The 18,831-nt window shown below is 39.3% G+C and overlaps 1 protein-coding gene across 1 annotated transcript in view; it reads left to right on the top strand.

The window, feature by feature from the left end:
• Positions 1-18,831, top strand: part of LOC119743020 (RAC-gamma serine/threonine-protein kinase-like) — a 44,284-nt gene that overhangs the window by 10,184 nt on the left and 15,269 nt on the right. Inside the window, exon 4 of the mRNA XM_038219329.1 lies at positions 5,828-5,945. Coding sequence (XP_038075257.1) covers positions 5,828-5,945 — 118 coding nt within the window. The remainder of the gene's footprint in view (positions 1-5,827; positions 5,946-18,831) is intronic.

Here is an 18,831-nt window from a genome sequence, read left to right as displayed (position 1 = left end):
ACAGTTAATGGGTTGAGGTAGTGCCGATAACATTCAGAAGCAGTTTGGATGATATCGAGCATTGTACAGGGCTCAATTATGCGTGGCTGAATGCTAACAACTCAGGGTACAGACGTACTGGACACAACGGATCCTCCAAAATTCACCAACACCTTTTGCCATTCAGCCTTAATCGTCCAAAATATTCCAAAACCACCTGGAGAAATTTGGAAGATTGAGGAGGGCGAGGGTTTTAATAGCATCCTCTAGTCCAGATCAATTTATTTGTTTTACATGGAAGGTTCACCTGTAGACCAGCTACAAGTACATGTACATGTACATGTAGTTGTTTGTATTGAGCTTGATATTAACCCTAACTCCCTAGGCCTTTTTGCTAGGATGTAGCCTCAATCCTGCAAAATCCTCCAATTGGCCTCATGGAAAAATAGCATATAGCCTCAATCCTGCAAATTCCTCCGCTAGTTCTTGAATATGGTCCATGGAGGGGTGACCACTGCCTGAATCCTGCAAAATCCTCCGGCTATGACTGTCAGTAGGTTGAGGCAGAGGCAGTGACATCCTGGAGCAGTGCGGAGGATGTCAAGTATAATCAAGGACTAAATTTATGCACGGCTGAGCATAAACAACACAAGGTCTGGCCCAAGACCTTGACACAGTGCATACTCCGAAATCAGCAACGCACTTTTGCCATGTAACCTCAATCCTGCAAATTCCTCCAATTTGCAAAAAGGATTTTGGAGGATTCAGGGCGGTTAGGGTTAATTGAAAGTCCAAGTACAAAGTACGTGCCAAAATCTTGTGTTGGTTCAAAGCACAACGAAATTCATAAAGATGCCACAACCAAAATCTCCTGATTGCTTATTTCTTCAGTATTTGTATAAAGTTGGGAAGGAGCAGTGGCCCAAGGTGGTACGTACATGCACATGTTGACAGTGTTTAGCCCCAGGTTTGCAAACCCAACCTTGCTTCAGTGGATGTTGAACATTTCAAGTATGGCTCTGGTTTGCCCTGGACGCTGCCTTGCCGCTAGCAATCCCTGAGATGTCTCTCCCAAGTGTTGTGGAAAGCCCTGAAGAGGTTGGAAAGTATAAATTAATAAGTCAATGGCAGGAGAAATTTCTTACTGGGATTTATACATAAACATGGAAATAAGTACATAAAGTGCAAGACAGGGATGAGATTTGTCACGATTTTGTCATGATATCAGGATTTCACGATTTTTAAAGAATCCCTTTTGAAATCAGGAATTCTTTGGGTTTTACAGTAAAGGTGTTTTAGATATACATCAAAAGAAATCGGTATTTTAAGGTTTGCCTTTAACAGGCAAAAACAAGTACCAAGTGGTACAACCCACGGCGACCGGGTAGCAGCGAGGCTGGGTAACGTGTGGAGATGGCTATACGGCACCGCCCGTGCACCCGCCACCCGGGCCGTACCAGTACCTCGAGAGTACAGAAAATGAAACGAAATGGGGCGTGATCTAATATGCAAAAAGTATGCAAATTAGACGCATGTGCAACAGTGTTTGCAAAACTGGTCTTCAAATGCAAAGCTGTAATACATGTACTTGCAAAGCTGTAACACTTGAGTTGTAAGAATACAATATACATTGTATGGCCGAGTAAAGTGTCCACCAACCATGCCAACCAACCAACCAACCAACATAAGCAGCTCAAGCCCACGGCATGTTTCACACTGCCGTGGGAATATCACATACCCTATGGGTGTATGCTGCTCTGGGGTCCTTGGTGAACTTAAAACCCTCTGCTGATTATTTTGTAAAATTTGTGGATTTAAAGGGAATATACATCATTTGCTTTTGCTGTAATTTTCAGAAATGGATGGAATTGGGGGGTTGGAAATATATAGCAAATATAGTTACACTGACTTTTTTGAGGTTTTGGGTTCGAAAATGCTATAAAAACCAAGAAAAACGATCATTTTCCTGTAGTCTGGTTCCCTGACCCCATATAAGAAGAAACAGAGCAGTTTACATACATTGGGGAATTGTAAGGTCAGGGAACCAGTCTAGCTGGCTCGTACCCGTTCATAGGTTTGTAATCGATTGCAAACAAGTGCGATGGTCAACTGGGGCCAGTATTTGAAAAAAAGCCAGTTGTTTCCAACGCTGATCGGCCGATCAGCGTTGGAAATTGATACAAAAATACCACTTTTCTTGAAAATGACAGTATACCAGGTGCCATGATTTTACAGGATGCTTTACACTGTCATTCACTAACAGTCCAGCAAGGTATTTCAAAATGATTTGGTAGTTTTATTTTTTGATGTTTGCAAATGTTGTATTTTCCCTTTAAGAAGAAAAAAAAATCACTTACATGTAATATCACCCCTGATAAGAGCAACTCAAACTGCAAGGTATAAAACACATACAATGAAACAACTTTTTGCCCACTCTTTTATTAGTTTTAAAAATGCCTTGCAACCTTTTTACATGCATGTTATATTTTACCAAAACGTGTGGCTGATTTTGCAGGATGCACTGTTTCAAGGTCTTGGGCCAGACCTTGTGTTGTTTATGCTCAGCCGTGCATAAATTTAGGCCTACATTATACTTGAAATCCTCCGCACTGCTCCAGGATGTCTCTGGCTCTGTCTCAAAATATTGACAGATATTGATGGAGGATTGTGGAGGATTGAGGCAGTGGTCACCCCTCCAGGGACCACATTCAAGAAATAATGGAGGATTTTGCAGGATTGAGGCTGTATGCAATTTTTACACGGAGGCAGTTGGAGGATTTTGCAGGATTGAGATTGCATCCTAGCAAAAATGCCTAGGGAGTTAGGGTTAAAAGAAACGTATCTTTATACGACAATACCTCTGCTTTTCAGATTCCTTTTTCATGTAGATTTTGTTGTTGAACTTCAAAAAGGAAACAAAAAGTTCATTTCACAGAAAATTCAGTTACAGGGAATTCAGTTTTGTGTATATACGTACACTATATTAGTTACTTGTTTATTTCTCTGAGTGTGGTTGCACTATCATGATTTGGTAACAAACACATCACACACACACACACAACACCCCAACCCCTTGCTTTCGGTTTGTTTTTCTCAGCATAGCTGCCATGTTTCCCGAATGATTCCGGAAGATTTAAGAGGGCACCGGTTGCTTTATTTATGGTGCTGTTGGTTTTATGCCGGGGACCGTGGAAAATTGATGAGGGCTCTCACACCATGCGGCACTGAATATGAAAGTGATAGTCCAAGCCTGCTCTTGTCAACAACATCCACTATGTATATAGTGAGCTTGTTTGCGTCCCAAGGAAAACGCTTCATTGTTTCTAACTCACATGTTTTTATACATACTACATGTAGTACAATATTTTTTAGGTAAAAAGCTTTCATATTTGGATGAGGCATTAATCGACACTCATATGTGTGTATTTGAATGTGTGGAGACAACAGTTTAGACTGTTCCAAGAGGTAATCGTCTTGTTTTTCTGAATCTGAAAATATGTTCTGCGAAAAAAATTATTTGTCCTAAACAAACTCAGGGGATTGGTAATAATTTCTGTCCATTTTAACAATGTACAGATGTAGCAGTATGAGAACAAAGTGGCCCTGCATCCTTTTTATTCAATGCGAATGTACGTTTTATAATTTTGTACGTACATGTACATGTGTACCTACACATGTGTACCTTACACATGTGTACCTTACACATGTGTACCTTACACATGTGTACCTTACACATGTGTACCTTACACATGTGTACCTTACACAAGGTCTGATTTAGTTGTAGTTTCTTGTTATAGACCGCTTGCAGATGCGTTCGATAATCGACGCGGGAAGGCGCGCGACGCCATCTTGTGGGACAAGCGTATATCTATCCATGCACATTTTGTCCCAAAACATGGCATCGCACACCTTTGCGCGTCAATTATCGATCGCGTCTGCAAGCGGTCTATAGTGTTATGTGCTATACGATATGGACATAACTTCGTCTTCACATGTCACGGAGCCCTTCCAAAACACAGGAAGCAGCTTGTGTTCGTACACGAACACATGTGCATCTCTAGTTTGTTGTGAGTTTATCATAATTCAGTTTCTGAACATGTACATGTACATGTATGCACTGTACGCATGTACACAAGGCACGCAAGGTGTGTCGTCTTCTCAGTTTTTAATGAACCGTAATCTGACTGTTATGCTTACCGAGATTTCTCTTGTCGTAGTTGAATTTTGTGTAGAGTCTGGTGATCAAGATGCTCACTTCTGTTTTCACCATAAACAAACGCCCTATGCCTCGGTAAACCTGTCATCAATTTTTCTGGGAGAATATTTGTTGCAAAAAATGATGGCTAGACCTGTTGTTGCTCAGTATTATGCAGTAGCAATAACACTGGAGTCCTCTGTGGTCTAGTTACATGTTTTCATGTCTAGCCTCAAGAAAATGTGAAAATGATATCAAATCAAAGGAAACATATAGCGTGAGCAGTCAACACATTGATAGGGGGACATTATACACAGATAGGCCTGTGCATACATCGACTCCAATTTACCAAAACGTGAGTTGTCGAGAACACTTGGTCATGTGCCAATTTCTGTGTTATGGTCATAATATCTGACATGTACAATGTACATGTTCCTGAAACAGTTGTCAACAACAGCTGAAAAATGAGGAACTAGAGGCTTGAATGTTTTTCGAAGTTGCTAGGAGATGCAATTTGCATGCATGGTTGTCACAGGTTACATGTAACTTTCTTTTTGGGTGACCGGGATGATCTCCGATCACCCTTTGTTTCTGTATGATTCTGCTTTAGAAATTCTGTATGATTTGTGTATGATTTCTTAAATATTGTTTCCTTTGATTTGATATCATTCTCACATTTTCTCGAGGCTAGACATGAATGCATACATAAACTAGACCACTGAGGACTCCAGATCATCACGGATCATCAGGGATCATCCTGATCTTTGTTGGTGGTTTTTATGTGTTTTTACTTAATACTCGATACCGGTAGTTCTCTGCAACTTTTCTTCTAAGCCGTACACAGGTTGAACTTCAAACTTTGAACAAACATCGACCATGATCCTGAGGTGTGCATTATATATTGTGAAGTCATGATGATGTTCTCAGGTATCAAATTACAAGCAATCTGACAATGTAGTTACAAAAATGTCTGCCAAATGGTTCAAGGGATGAAGATGAAACCTTGTACGAATATGTACTTATGTCTGAAGATGTGAAATCGTTTGTGACTTCAATGTGACGTCATCCGATATCAAAGTACATGTACCATGCGATTTAAGGCCAAAAGTTGACCAAAAATTTTAAAATGTAACTTTTGAACTGAATTGACTACCATGTCATTTTTTTGTGATGTGATAATATACATAGATACTGCCTTGGGCAACGTTTTTGTTCCCGGGCACAAAACCGTTTGACCTTAGTACCAAATAATAGCAACAATTGTAGCGCAAATAATGATATCAAAATTACTTGATTTATACATAATGCTGTGACGTCATCAAACTGCAGAGTAATTAAATGTCAATCAATGCATGCAAATAAACATTCATGTAATTCTTACTTTCACAAAAAAACATTTACTGCCTTTGATCACATGATAAAGGCATAAAATGAAAAGTTAATCAGAGTTTCGTCAGTTTCGAATTTCGCTTCTCTCACTGACTTATTTACTGAAATCGTTGCCTCATTATGAAGCAACATACAACAAAATTGTGTCGTTTCCGATCACCCTGCATCTGTCACACAAAAAACCAGAAGCCAAACCTGTAGATTTTTATTGTTTCTAAAAAAAATAATCTCCTAACACTTATTATTTCTGATGTTCTGCCACAGACTGTGAATGCCAAGTGCTAGCCTCAGAAAAGAAAGACAAGAATATATTTTATGTACGATGCCTGCAATGGACCACCATCGTGGATCGGACGTTTCAAGTAGACTCCGCTACGGACAGGTGAGTGTTAGTGTACGATTATGGGGATAGCATTGCATTCGCAAACACATTCTCTCCAATGTCTGCAATGTGTGCTCAAACCTCATTGAATCCTCTCAAATCCTCTTCTTTGCGAGAAACCACTAACACAATAGGTCTCTCTCAATTGACGTCTGTAGTATTCATCGCCATTCATTTTGTATCAAAGTCATTCCATTATATCAAGATCACTTGTGTTATTCTGTGGTACTAGGCGCTCCATAGATAAGGTCACTGGAGAGGTCAAATAAAGCATGCTTGCATTGCACCACAATCGTACAGTTGTCTATCTCGATTAGTCCAACAAAACCTTCAAATTATACAACGTCACTTCCTACATATTGCCATGTGCATCGGCATTCTGGGCGTCAAATTTTCGTGACGCGCAGCGGAAGAAATTTTGAGCAACATTCACGCATGTTTAGAACATTTTGCACACTATGTGCACATTCACCTGATAGCGTTGAACACGCAGTTGCTATTTTCCTATGAAGAAGGCAACCTATGAGAGAGATCCATTGTAATGTACTCTTCCAAGGGGTACTCAACCCAATGTAAAGTACGTGCAATTGAGGGTTCCATTTTCCGTAATCCTTCGAATCCACCAAGCCCATGTGAAGATTCTGAAAGATCTGGAAAGGGTGAGGATAAATGCAAGGAAGAAATTGATGTTCTGTATCTTTTCTTAGGTACTGTTTACAGGGTGAATAAAAAAAAACCTGAAACCCAACTGTCGGGACCATTGTTTTAGTGAAGTTCTGCATGTAGCACTTTCAAAATCTAGGATATGAAAGCCCAATTCATAAGCTTTCTTTTAGTACAAGAATCATGCAAATCACTTATGTACTTTTCAAGTTACGGAGTTTTAAACACACCCACCGTTCTAAGGTTCTGTCCACGGGTCACAGAAAAGTGCAGTGTTCTTTCAGCAAATCGAAAACGAATCACATTAGGATGTTTGTGAATTGTTTTCGTTTTGCTGAAAGAACACACACCTTTTTGTTATCCGTGGACAGAGCTTTAAAACGGTGGTTGTGTTTAAATTTCCGTAACTTGAAAAGTACATGAGTGATTTGAATGACTGTTGTACTAAAATAAAGCTTATGAATTGGGCTTTCATATCCTAGAGTTTGAAAGTGCTGCATGCAGAACTTCACTAAAACAATGGTCCCAACATTTGGGTTTCATTTTTTTGACTCGCCCTGTATAGATTGAATGCATTCAGCAGCCATCCTTGAGGTGTGATTTGCTATGTTAATTCATTATCAATTAACACACAAGAGGTCTACACATGTGGGTATTCCTTTTAAACAAAAGTACACACCTCAAAGATACATAATAATAATTTGAAAGGCTAGTCATCCTTACTGGCAGCTGGGATGCTGAATTGCGAAGTACGTGGCTACAATGTGGTCGGGCCGCTGGCACGTAAAGGCGCCTATGGCTGCCGGCCACGTCGACCCATATATGACCACGGAGCACAGCCTGAGATCGAAAGTGTTTGATTTTTCCGGAGGGAGGAAAACCGGAGGGCCCGGAGAAAAACCCTCGTGGCACAGGAGAGAACCAACGCACAACTCTACTCACGTGTGATCTGCGGCCAGGCCAGGATCCGCGGCCAGGCCAGGATCCATGGCCAGGATTCCAACCGTGGTCACCTTGGTGAGAGGCGAGCGCTTTACGCACAAGCCACCCATGCCACCCAAGATTGCTGCAGTGCAAACGATCTATAAACTATAGAAATGTTGTGACGTCCGTATAAAAGCACTTCGACAAACACACCATTAGCAGTACAGAATTGTCTACATTAGAAGCACATGTGTAATATACACTTGACCTTCATTGTGTGTTCCAAATAGGACACCACATGTAAGACTTGTGTTACATGTATACAGCTAAACCTGTGGAGAACGTCTTTTTGCAACAGTGTGCAGACTACTCGTATTTGCTGGACATCCATTCAGCCTTTTTACTTGTTCAAAGGCATAGGATCATTTGCATTTATCCCAAAAGTAACCTACCAAATTATTATCAAAAAGCTAACTTGGGTTGAACACCCCCGTGAAATTATTCCATCTGGCTTGCTGTCATTTAGAAGAAATCTAGAAATGTCGGTGACTTCCAACGCTCAGTCGCTTTACTGATTTTTTTGGAGAGAACGAGTGCTATGGATGAAATTATGTTTAGCAATTAGAATGTTGGGCATGGTTTTTCATAGTCTCTGATATGCGTGCAGATTATTCAAAACAACACTGCGTCTTGACCTCCACATTCTGACCATTCAGTGGGCGCCTTCTATCGGGTCTTCGGTAACCAATTGTTGCATGACAAAAACACGGCAGCCAATTGTCCAATCAACAGCTTTGGCCGAATTTCTGCTCTAAATGGCGTCACAGCTTCTAAAGACGGCTCTGATTGGCTGGCGTGCCCGGTTGCATAAATTTTATATGCATGGATATTTATACAGACATTCATAGTGCGGCTCAGACGAGTTTTTTTTTCCCACTGTTTTCTCAAAAAGTTTAATATCCGCTGAGTTGAAATTTCAACAGGTTTCGTTTTGAACATTCTTCGTTGGTTTTGAGTGGTGTTATTTTTGGGAACGAACCAAATGCATGAAAGGCAAATGATCCTGCCTTTAACTGAGAGTTACAATGTATCTTTGTCTTCTGTTCCGGTACATTAAATTGTACATGTACATCACAACTGCAAAACAAGTGTTGACAGATTTGATGAGAGGCACTTCCTATAACCCTTCAAATAAAGAGGCAATGCAACAATGGCCTTTACCTCAGGTGCCATTCGTCAGGGTTTATTTGAATGGATGTCTCAGCTTTCATCAAATTTATGAGAAATACATGCATACTCAGTGGTTCCTTATCTATAAACAAAATATGTAGATAGCTGCATTCCTTGTATACAACAACATGTCCTTGATGAACATCCTCATAACATGTATGTTACGTGCTTCCTGGGCAATCATGTGCCTTGCGCGCAAAGAGAGGCGGCCGGCTGTGCCACTTGTTGCCCGCATTGCGGGCGATTTCGTGCTGAGAGATGGCTGCACCACTTGTTGCCTGCGCTTTGCGGGCAATGCGATCAACTAATGAACACTCCCCAACAAGTACACACAAACAAAAACTGTAGCAGCCTGTTTTGCATTCTGTGAGCAGCTGGTTAACGTGCACACACATGAATTAAATTTTAAACATGCATCAGTCATTCATTGCAACACAAATATTTGTAAAATTTGCAGTTCATTTATTCCTTTTCATATTTTTTAAAACTGCATACATACATGTACACATACATGTATTAAAATTCAAAAAAATATTGTACAGTACGTGTACATGCAGTTTGTTACTTTAACATACCTTACACAACCTCTGATTATGTGGAGGAAAAATCACTCTGTGGTAATGTACGTTAAAATGTAAAGTATCCTGCACATCCTCATTTCTGTGAAAAGGTTGTGGTTATCGTATCGTATCGTACACACGCAAATGTGCTTGTTCACGGCATGTACGCAGAAAAAGGATGAGAATGAGATACATGTACATGCACACCAAAATCATGTTTTTCCTTCCGATTAAAACACCATCAACATGAATGCACCTTTCTTATTTTTTGGTTAGCTCCGGCATGATTATAATAATTGCAGCCAGGTTTGCGACAAACAAGAGCCCAGCCACCAGTCAGTCAGTGACTCATAATATGATGTTGAGCCACTTGGCTGTGCATCATACACATGAATGTACATACAGCCAGAGGATGGTACAGTCACTCGCTACCCCCCCCCCCCCCCCCCCCCATCCCCCCCCCCTCCCCCCCCCCCCCCCCTCAAACGAGGGAGCTACGAGTAGTAAACAACATGGCCAGACGGAAATATAATATTGTTTCTGCAATCAGGTGGTGATATCCGGCACTTTGACACTTTATTGCATCCTAGTACATGGGTGTCCCGGATCAGCAATGGTGCTGTAAACGGTAAACGGATACTGCAGTGTTAACAATCATAAGGCAGTTCAGTGGGGAATTGATACATGTACATTTCACAATCATTTTACCTTTGGATTAAAGGGAGTTTTACATGGATGTTCTATGGAGTCCATTGTCCATTGGGAAACAGGGTACATGTACCCTGCATTCTTGACAGTTCGTGAAACCACAGTGTATACTCCACCTTTTAAAGGGGATGTACATCATTGGCTTTTGCTGTAATTTTCAGAAATGAACTATTTGAGGGATTAGTATAATAGATCAAATAGGCCCTATTGTTAACTGACATGTTTGAAGTTTTGTGTTTGAAGATGCTTGGAAAACCAAGAAAAACAGAAATGTTTAAGTAGTCTGGTTCCGGTGACTCCACTAAAGATAAAATGGATCAATTTATAGTTGTCGGAAAATTGTAAGGTAAGGGAACCAGTCTAGCTGGCCTGCACCCGTTCATGAACATGGAACCAATAGCAAACAAAATTTGGACTGAAAAAAATGTAAATTTGGAGCAGTAGTTGAAAAATAGTTAGGTTTTTCCGACGGTGGTCGGCCGACCACCGTTGGAAATGTATACAAAAATACCATTTTCTTGAAAATGACTTGATACCAGTTGTAATAATTTAACAGGATTTTTAGACTGTCACTTACCAACATCCTAGTAAGGTATTTCGTAAAAACTTGGTAGTTTTATTTTTCGATGTTTGCAAATGTTGTATATTCCCTTTAAAGGGCTCATGCAACATAATTTTTTTAATGCAATCCTTCAAAATGCACCTTTGTGTCCTATTTAATCTTATTTTTAATTCTCGTCTTGCCATTTTCAAGAGTCCGATCGGCCGATCAGCGTTGGAAAAAACTGGCCTTTTTTCAAATACTGGCCCCAATTGACCATCGCACTTGTTTGCAATCGATTACAAACCTATGAACGGGTACGAGCCAGCTAGACTGGTTCCCTGACCTTACAATTCCCCAATGTATGTAAACTGCTCTGTTTCTTCTTATATGGAGTCAGGGAACTAGACTACAGGAAAATGATTGTATTTCTTGGTTTTTATAGCATTTTCGAACCCAAAACCTCAAAAAAGTCAGTGTAACTATATTTGCTATATATTTCCAACCCCCAATTCCATCCATTTCTGAAAATTACAGCAAAAGCAAATGATGTATATTCCCTTTAACTCTTGCATGGTGCAGAACTTTAGAATCATGTCAAACTAGTCGTAGGATTGCAAGGGAATTGGGGAAGTTAGGACTTGAGCAATCCAATCTGGGTATGCAGCCTGGTGCAGTCTTTTTCCTGTGTCCAACAAACGTTTGACAGCCCAGTAAATAAGTAAGATTTGAGGCTTTGCATGGTGGAGATACTAAATAATGAAAAGTTTGCGGAAACACCATGTGCGAATAATTTCTAACCGTCTCTCCTGAAGACGGTCAGAGCATACTGACCGGAACGTCAAGTTTATACCTCTGGTTCTTTTCAGAACCATTCTCTTAGTTGAGAAATTATTTGCACATGGTGTTTCCGCAAAATTTTCATTATTTAGCCCAGTAAATACTAACATGTATTTGTACATACATGTTCATGTATTGGTGAAGTTAGGGGGGGGGGGGGGGGGGGGTGGAGGGGCCCATTCCTCCCTGCTGTAGCCGATTTAGCCTCCATCCCCCTTGCATTGACAAACAGTGCCTCCTAGTGTCCGATGATGTCCAGGCTCATCTGCATTGAAAAGCATCCCTAGGAGTCAGGATGTTACTTTGCCACCCCCCCCCCCTCCCACATCCCTCCTCTCCCTTGTCTTTGAAATCAAACGGCTAAATTTTCTAGCCCTCCTGATATCTGATTTCTTGATCGTAATACATACATGTACATGTACCGGTATGTACATGTACATGTACATGTAGATACGTGCATTCACATACATGTACATGTACAAACAAATGTACAGTGCACATACATGTACATGTACTGTACATACGTGTACATATGCCAAGGTCTGCTGCACTATGAGTTCTCTGTACTCTGGCCGTAGTGTACTTGGCAGCACCAGCCGATAACAATTACAATAAAAAAAAAACCCATCTCAGTTCCTTCTGCTTCATTGTGTTTTGCACATTTATATAACCTTTTGAAAATAGGGAAAAAAGACTCAGTTATTAATTGAAGAGTTTGCTTGGGTCATGGCCACTCTGATGTTTTGTCATGGAGGGATGATCGTTGGGAAGTGGTAGTGGGTACAAGATACATGTTCTTACAGGGGAGGGGGTGTAGTGATATGTGATATGATTGTAAAAGGTTTCCTAGGGTTTTTCAATACATACATGTATGTGCATGGGTGTTTCGGTACATGTACAGGGGCAATTCCATGAAAAAGTGGACATGGCTGAAAAGCGGAAAATTTAATGAAATCTTCAGAAACTACAAGCATCACGACCTCAAATGTGGTATCAAATTTAAAGGAAACAACACATACTTTCATTTGAGTGATGTGCCAATGAGATGGGATATGTTAACTGCTTTTTTGTAAACAGAAACCTGTTTTGGGCTAAAATAATGGATTTTACTAGGTACCACATGTAGTCCTTTTGGCAACTTGTTTTTAACCCTAACCCTCCTCAATCCTCCAAAATCCTCCTTGTGGTTTCAGAGGATTTTGGAGCATTTTGGAGGATTGAGGCTGAATGGTATTTTTTCAGAAAAGGATTTTGGAGGGTTGAGGCTGAATGGTATTTTGAGGCAGGACTGTCTGACGATTTTGAAGGATTGAGGTGCTGGTTACCCTTCATTTGAACATAAGTGCAACATTTTTGGATGAGGAGGATTTTGGAGGATTGAGGATAAATGCATTTTGAGGCAGGACTGTCTGAGAATTTTGAAGTATTTAGGTGCTATTGTAAAATTTTGGAGGATTTTGGAGGATTGAGGATAGTTCCTAGCAAAAAAAGGGGTTAGGGTTAAATCCAAAATTCAAGTATTATTGTGAGTTTTTGGTGTTCAGGCAGAGGTTCATGAATATTTTGTGGCAAAAGAGATTTTATCTTTAGATCATAATTATCTTTTGCTTTATCTTGTACCTAAGATGGGTGGACAAACTGTAACATGAGTTGCTGTAACGTGAGTTACCAAAATGTATCCCTCTAGAGTTTTCATGATTGACTTTTTTTTAAAATAATTTTTATGATAGCATAAATACACTAATTATGTTGGGTCACTAAAAAGATTTTTGCAACAGTTCACAGTATGAGGAAACTTTCGAATGCAACGTACTTAAAATTTTTCGCATCCATTTTGTGTAACGTGAGTTACCGATAAAAAACTTATTGCCGGACCAATGGAGCTTTATTTTGTTTGCCTCTTTTTTCTAGTTTCGACACTTACTTTCAAGGAATCTTCTGTGAGAAAAATCCACCCTAAATACTTTGACTTCATAGAATAACTTACAAAGTTGACGGAAGATGCCTTCTAAATGTAACGTGACTTGGACTTGGACTTGCCCCATGACTAACTATAATGTTTATGTACACGTACATGTATGCATGTAGCATGTCATACTTCACACTAAATGGTTTAAATTGACCGAATGAGAAAAGAAACTCGAATTTGTCAGCAACAAAATCTCCAAATTTTAAACCTGCAACTTGAAATCAGATCAGAAGAAAGTACAATGTAGTAGTGCATCTTTGTGATTGTGTGGTGTAGATTGCAACGACAATAGCAAAACAACAAACAATAACCCAGTGAACTTTTCCGCCTTTTTCTTTTACTGTAAAGTTTATTCCAATTAAAATGAAAAAGAAACCATCCATGTATTGACTATAACTTGTTATTTCAGGTGAATACCGGTAATTACATTGATTTCCTCATTAAAGGGAAAATACAACATTTGCAAACATCAAAAAATAAAACTACCAAATCATTTTGAAATACCTTGCTGGACTGTTAGTGAATGGCAGTGTAAAGCATCCTGTAAAATCATGGCACCTGGTATACTGTCATTTTCAAGAAAAGTGGTATTTTTGTATCAATTTCCAACGCTGATCGGCCGATCAGCGTTGGAAAAAACTGGCTTTTTTCAAATACTGGCCTCAATTGACCATCGCACTTGTTTGCAATCGATTACAAACCTATGAACGGGTACGAGCCAGCTAGACTGGTTCCCTGACCTTACAATTCCCTAATGTATGTAAACTGCTCTGTTTCTTCTTATATGGAGTCAGGGAACCAGACTACAGGAAAATGATTGTTTTTCTTGGTTTTTATAGCATTTTCGAACCCAAAACCTCAAAAAGGTCAGTGTAACTATATTTGCCATATATTTCCAACCCCCAGTTCCATCCATTTCTGAAAATTACAGCAAAAGCAAATGATGTATATTCCCTTTAAAGGGAATGTACAACATTTGCTTTTGCTGCAATTTTCAGAAATAAATAGTTAAATTTGCAAACAATAAATGTTATAGCAAATGTTGTTAAACTGACTTGTTTCACGTTTCGGGCTTGTAGATGCTGGAAAAAAACAAGAAAACCAATCATTTTCTTGTAGTCTGGTTCCCTGACCCTACTTAAGATGAAACAGAGCAATTTGTAGACTTTGGGGAATTGTAAGGTCAGAGAATCAGTCTGGCAGGCCTGTGCCTCTTCACAGGTGAGTAATAGAGTGCAAAGAAAATGTGGAATAACTAAATACGAAAAATTAGGAGCAGTTTTAAAAATAAGCCAGTTTTCTCCAACGCTGGTCGGCCGACCAGCGTTGGAAAAATACAATTTTTCTTGCAAATGTCAGCACACCAGGAGCCACAATTTTACAGGATGCTTTTAGACTGTCATTCCCTAACAATCCAGTGAGGTATTTTATGATAATTTGATCATTTCGTTTTTTGATGTTTGCAAATGTTGTATCTTCCCTTTAAAAAAAGGGCCTGTGTTTTTACGGATGTTACATACATGTGCAGCATGCACAGGGCAAGGACGTTTTCAGATTCATGGAAGTGGCTCAATATCACAACATTAAAGGGTAAATACAACATTTGCAAACATCAAAAAATAAAACTACCAAATCATTTTGAAATACCTTGCTGGACTGTTAGTGAATGACAGTGTAAAGCATCCTGTAAAATCGTGGCACCTGGTATACTGTCATTTTCAAGAAAAGTGGTATTTTTGTATCAATTTCCAACGCTGATCGGCCGACCAGCGTTGGAAAAAAAACTGGCTTTTTTCAAATACTGGCCCCAGTTGACCATCGCACTTGTTTGCAATCGATTACAAACCTATGAACGGGTACAAGCCAGCTAGACTGGTTCCCTGACCTTACAATTCCCCAATGTATGTAAACTGCTCTGTTTCTTCTTAAATGGAGTCAGGGAACCAGACTACAGGAAAATGATTGTTTTTCTTGGTTTTTATAGCATTTTCGAACCCAAAACCTCAAAAAAGTCAGTGTAACTATATTTGCTATATATTTCCAACCCCCCAATTCCATCCATTTCTGAAAATTACAGCAAAAGCAAATGATGTATATTCCCTTTAACCCTAACGCCAAAGAGTTCATAAGTACCACATACTACACAGTACTACAAAAATTATGTACATATGCTACCGTAGTACCAAATACTAAAAAAACACTATGAGTGCTGTACCCACCTACATGTATGGGCATACTACAGTTTACTACTAGTAGTATTTTGTAGCTGCAGGTAAGGTCAGGGTTAATTAATTTAAGGAAATCCCTTAAAGTGCACCCTTGTCTCCCAACTTTATTGTCAATCGTTTTGGTGCCTTTTTGGTTAATTATGCTAATGCAAATGTTCATATTCATGACCAAGACTGTGATGTCATTCATTGTTACAGTGCTATTAGCATAAAAAATTGCCAGAGGTTTGGTTTTTTCATGTACCTAGTACATGTAAATGTCATTTTAGTGATACATTGTTGTTTTAGTACGAGACAGTACATGCAAGTCAGTGATTAGGCCCTAAACTTCACAAACCAAAGCTTTCAGTGAACACATTTTTGGGGTTGACAATTTGAACGGAAAACCCCTCATCTGAAGTGTGTGTGCCTTAAAATGACTTCACAGCAACAGTGCCTACAGTTGTCGAGAAAAACACGGAACATTTGAAATGTTATTTTTGTGATGTGCACAAAAAACCAAAAACATTTTAAAGGGAATGTACAACATTTGCTTTTGCTGCAATTTTCAGAAATAAATGGATTTGGAGGATTGGTATGTTATAGAAAATATTGTTAAACTGACTTGTTTCACGTTTTGGGCTTGTAGATGCTGGAGAAACCAAGAAAGCCTATCATGTCTTTGTAGTCTGGTTCCCTGACCCCACTTAAGATAAAACGGAGCAATTAAAACACTTTGGGGAATTGTAAGGTTAGAGAATCAGTCTAGCAGGCTTGTACCCCTTTACAGGTGTGTAATCATTTGCAAAGAAAATCAGAATAACTAAATATGAAAAATTAGGAACAGTTTTTAAAAAAAAGGCCAGTTTTATCCAACGCTGGTCGGCTGACCAGCGTTGGAAAAATACACCAGGAGACACAATTTTAAAGGATGTTTTAGACTATCAGTCCCTAACAATTCAGTGGGGTATTTCGTGATAATTCGATCATTTCGTTTTTTGATGTTTGCAAATGTTGTATTTTCCCTTTAACCAAAAAGGCATACACATTCATGGTTATCAGAGAAATGTATTTGCACAAAATACATTTCATGTCATGGACGCTGTGGAGGCATGTTGAATAATGGGGGTTAGTTAATATGCGCGGCATAGGACAAGGACATTTTTTGATCCTCAGAATCGGCTGGCCATGATCATAACATTAAGTGCCTGTTGTTGATCTACCCAGCTACATCCCGGTTCATTCTGATCTGGCTGCGACAAATCAAACCTGGCGAGATTATTGTTTGTTTTTCTGGTTGTATCTTGTATGTGTATAATTTTTTCTCTCATGTTTTTCATGAACTGTCTGTGTATGGACATGATGGAGCCTGGGAGTGGGATGCCCAGAGGGTAAAGCTTATACAACGTATGCTAAACTGATCAATAGATATCTGCAGGGATTTATATACAAAAAAAATTAGTGCCTAGTCTGCATTCGGGACTACGCAAATTAAATGGAAGTGAAACGCTAGACAGCAAATCCATATTGCCAGGGCTTAGAGGTTGCAGTATCGGTTGTCATGTTTTTCATACAGTCGTAAACGTTTCACAATACATGTACCCACCATGCAAAAAATGAACAAATAATTAAAAAAAAAACTAACCAGAGATTTCATTTCACAGTCCCTTGAGTGCTCGGTCTGACACAAACTACTTGTAACTCTAACAATGTTTTACATGGTCATTCATTTATGAGTAAACAAGGTAGCGTACAGTGTACAGCACATGTAAAGGGAGCTCTGTCGAGCAGTTTCAATTTTCAGCTGTGGTCACAGTTTTTCCCGATGCTTGTAAACACTTGAGTCAATGAAATTATGAAAACGAAAATAATTACACCTAGGAAATGTATCAAATTGGTTTGGTATTAAAAAAATTGCCAGTTGTTTTTTCAGAAGATTTTTTTTTGTCAAGAGCCAATTAAAAAAAAACTAACCAGAGATTTAATTTCACAGTCGCTTGAGTGCTCAATATGACACAAACTACTTGTAACTCTAACAATGTTTTACATGGTCATCCAATTATGAGTAAACAAGGTACCTTAGGTACAGTGTACAGTACATGTAAAGAGAGCTCTGCCGAGCAGTTTCAATTTTCAGCTGTGGTCACAGTTTTTCCCGATGCTTGTGAACACTTGAGTCAATGAAATTGTGAAAACGAAAATAATTACACCTAGGAAATGTATACAATTGGTTTAATATTAAAAAAATTGCCAGGTGTTTTTTCAGAAGATTTTTTTTTTTTCAAGAGCCAATTTAAATCTTAATATCAGCCATATTGTCATCTGTAAAGATTGTTTTTCTGCAGCCCGGGTGCCAGGCAACACAACCCGAGTCAATGTAAGCCAGGGACGTGCAATGCACTGTTTTAATCTTTGCACGCGGGGACAAAGTATCAGGCAAAATTGATTAGCCAGGCATGCTATGGCAAAAGGAAATCCCAGCTTCCTGTGGGCTTGAAAAAAACAAGTCTCGTCCGCGGGATGTAAACAAGTGGAGGGCTTTTTTTTTTTTAACTGGTGCCTGGGAATAGGGAAAGGTTCAGGGGTCAGCGGCGGGTGAATGTTGTGTTGTTGTCATATCTATCGGATGGGAGGGCGTGTTGAGGCGTTGGATTTTTCCCCTTTGATGTGCACGTACCGTATACATGCAGTGGCTGCATAGTAATTGATGATTTACTATGTGTGTTGATACATGTAAATGGTTTCACTTCATCAGTTCTTATCAGTTCTACATGTACATGTACATGTACCGGTACATGTATAACAAGTACATGTACATGTACATGTACATCAGTCTACAGTACATTTTAGTTTGCTGTTACTTGTTAGTGTGTTTTTAGGGAAGATACATGTACATACATGTAACTATAATGGGAATCTGATTTGTTTCCTTTTCATACAGAGCAGTACTTGAATGATCATGAACATGTTCTGTAAAGCCTTTATTTTTTTTTGAAATTTGCCTAAAGATCACATTGTTTACATTGGTACATAAACTGGTGCAAAATAAAGTGTGATCCATTCGTGATTTGGGTGTTACGCGTTCGTTTTTACCAGAAAATAAGAAAGTTTGAAAAACAGAAGTGTACATGTACACAGTCCTGTTAAAAAGATGAAAAATAAAATATTAATGAATGAACAATTTTTACTTCTTATATTGCCGGGAAGAAAAGAGGCGGGGAGGGGGAGGGGTTGGGCGGGGAGG

The sequence above is a fragment of the Patiria miniata genome, unplaced genomic scaffold (genome assembly GCF_015706575.1).
Source record: "Patiria miniata isolate m_02_andy unplaced genomic scaffold, ASM1570657v1 HiC_scaffold_6, whole genome shotgun sequence".
NCBI lineage: Eukaryota > Metazoa > Echinodermata > Asteroidea > Valvatida > Asterinidae > Patiria > Patiria miniata.
This window is presented reverse-complemented; position numbering and strand designations above follow the sequence as displayed.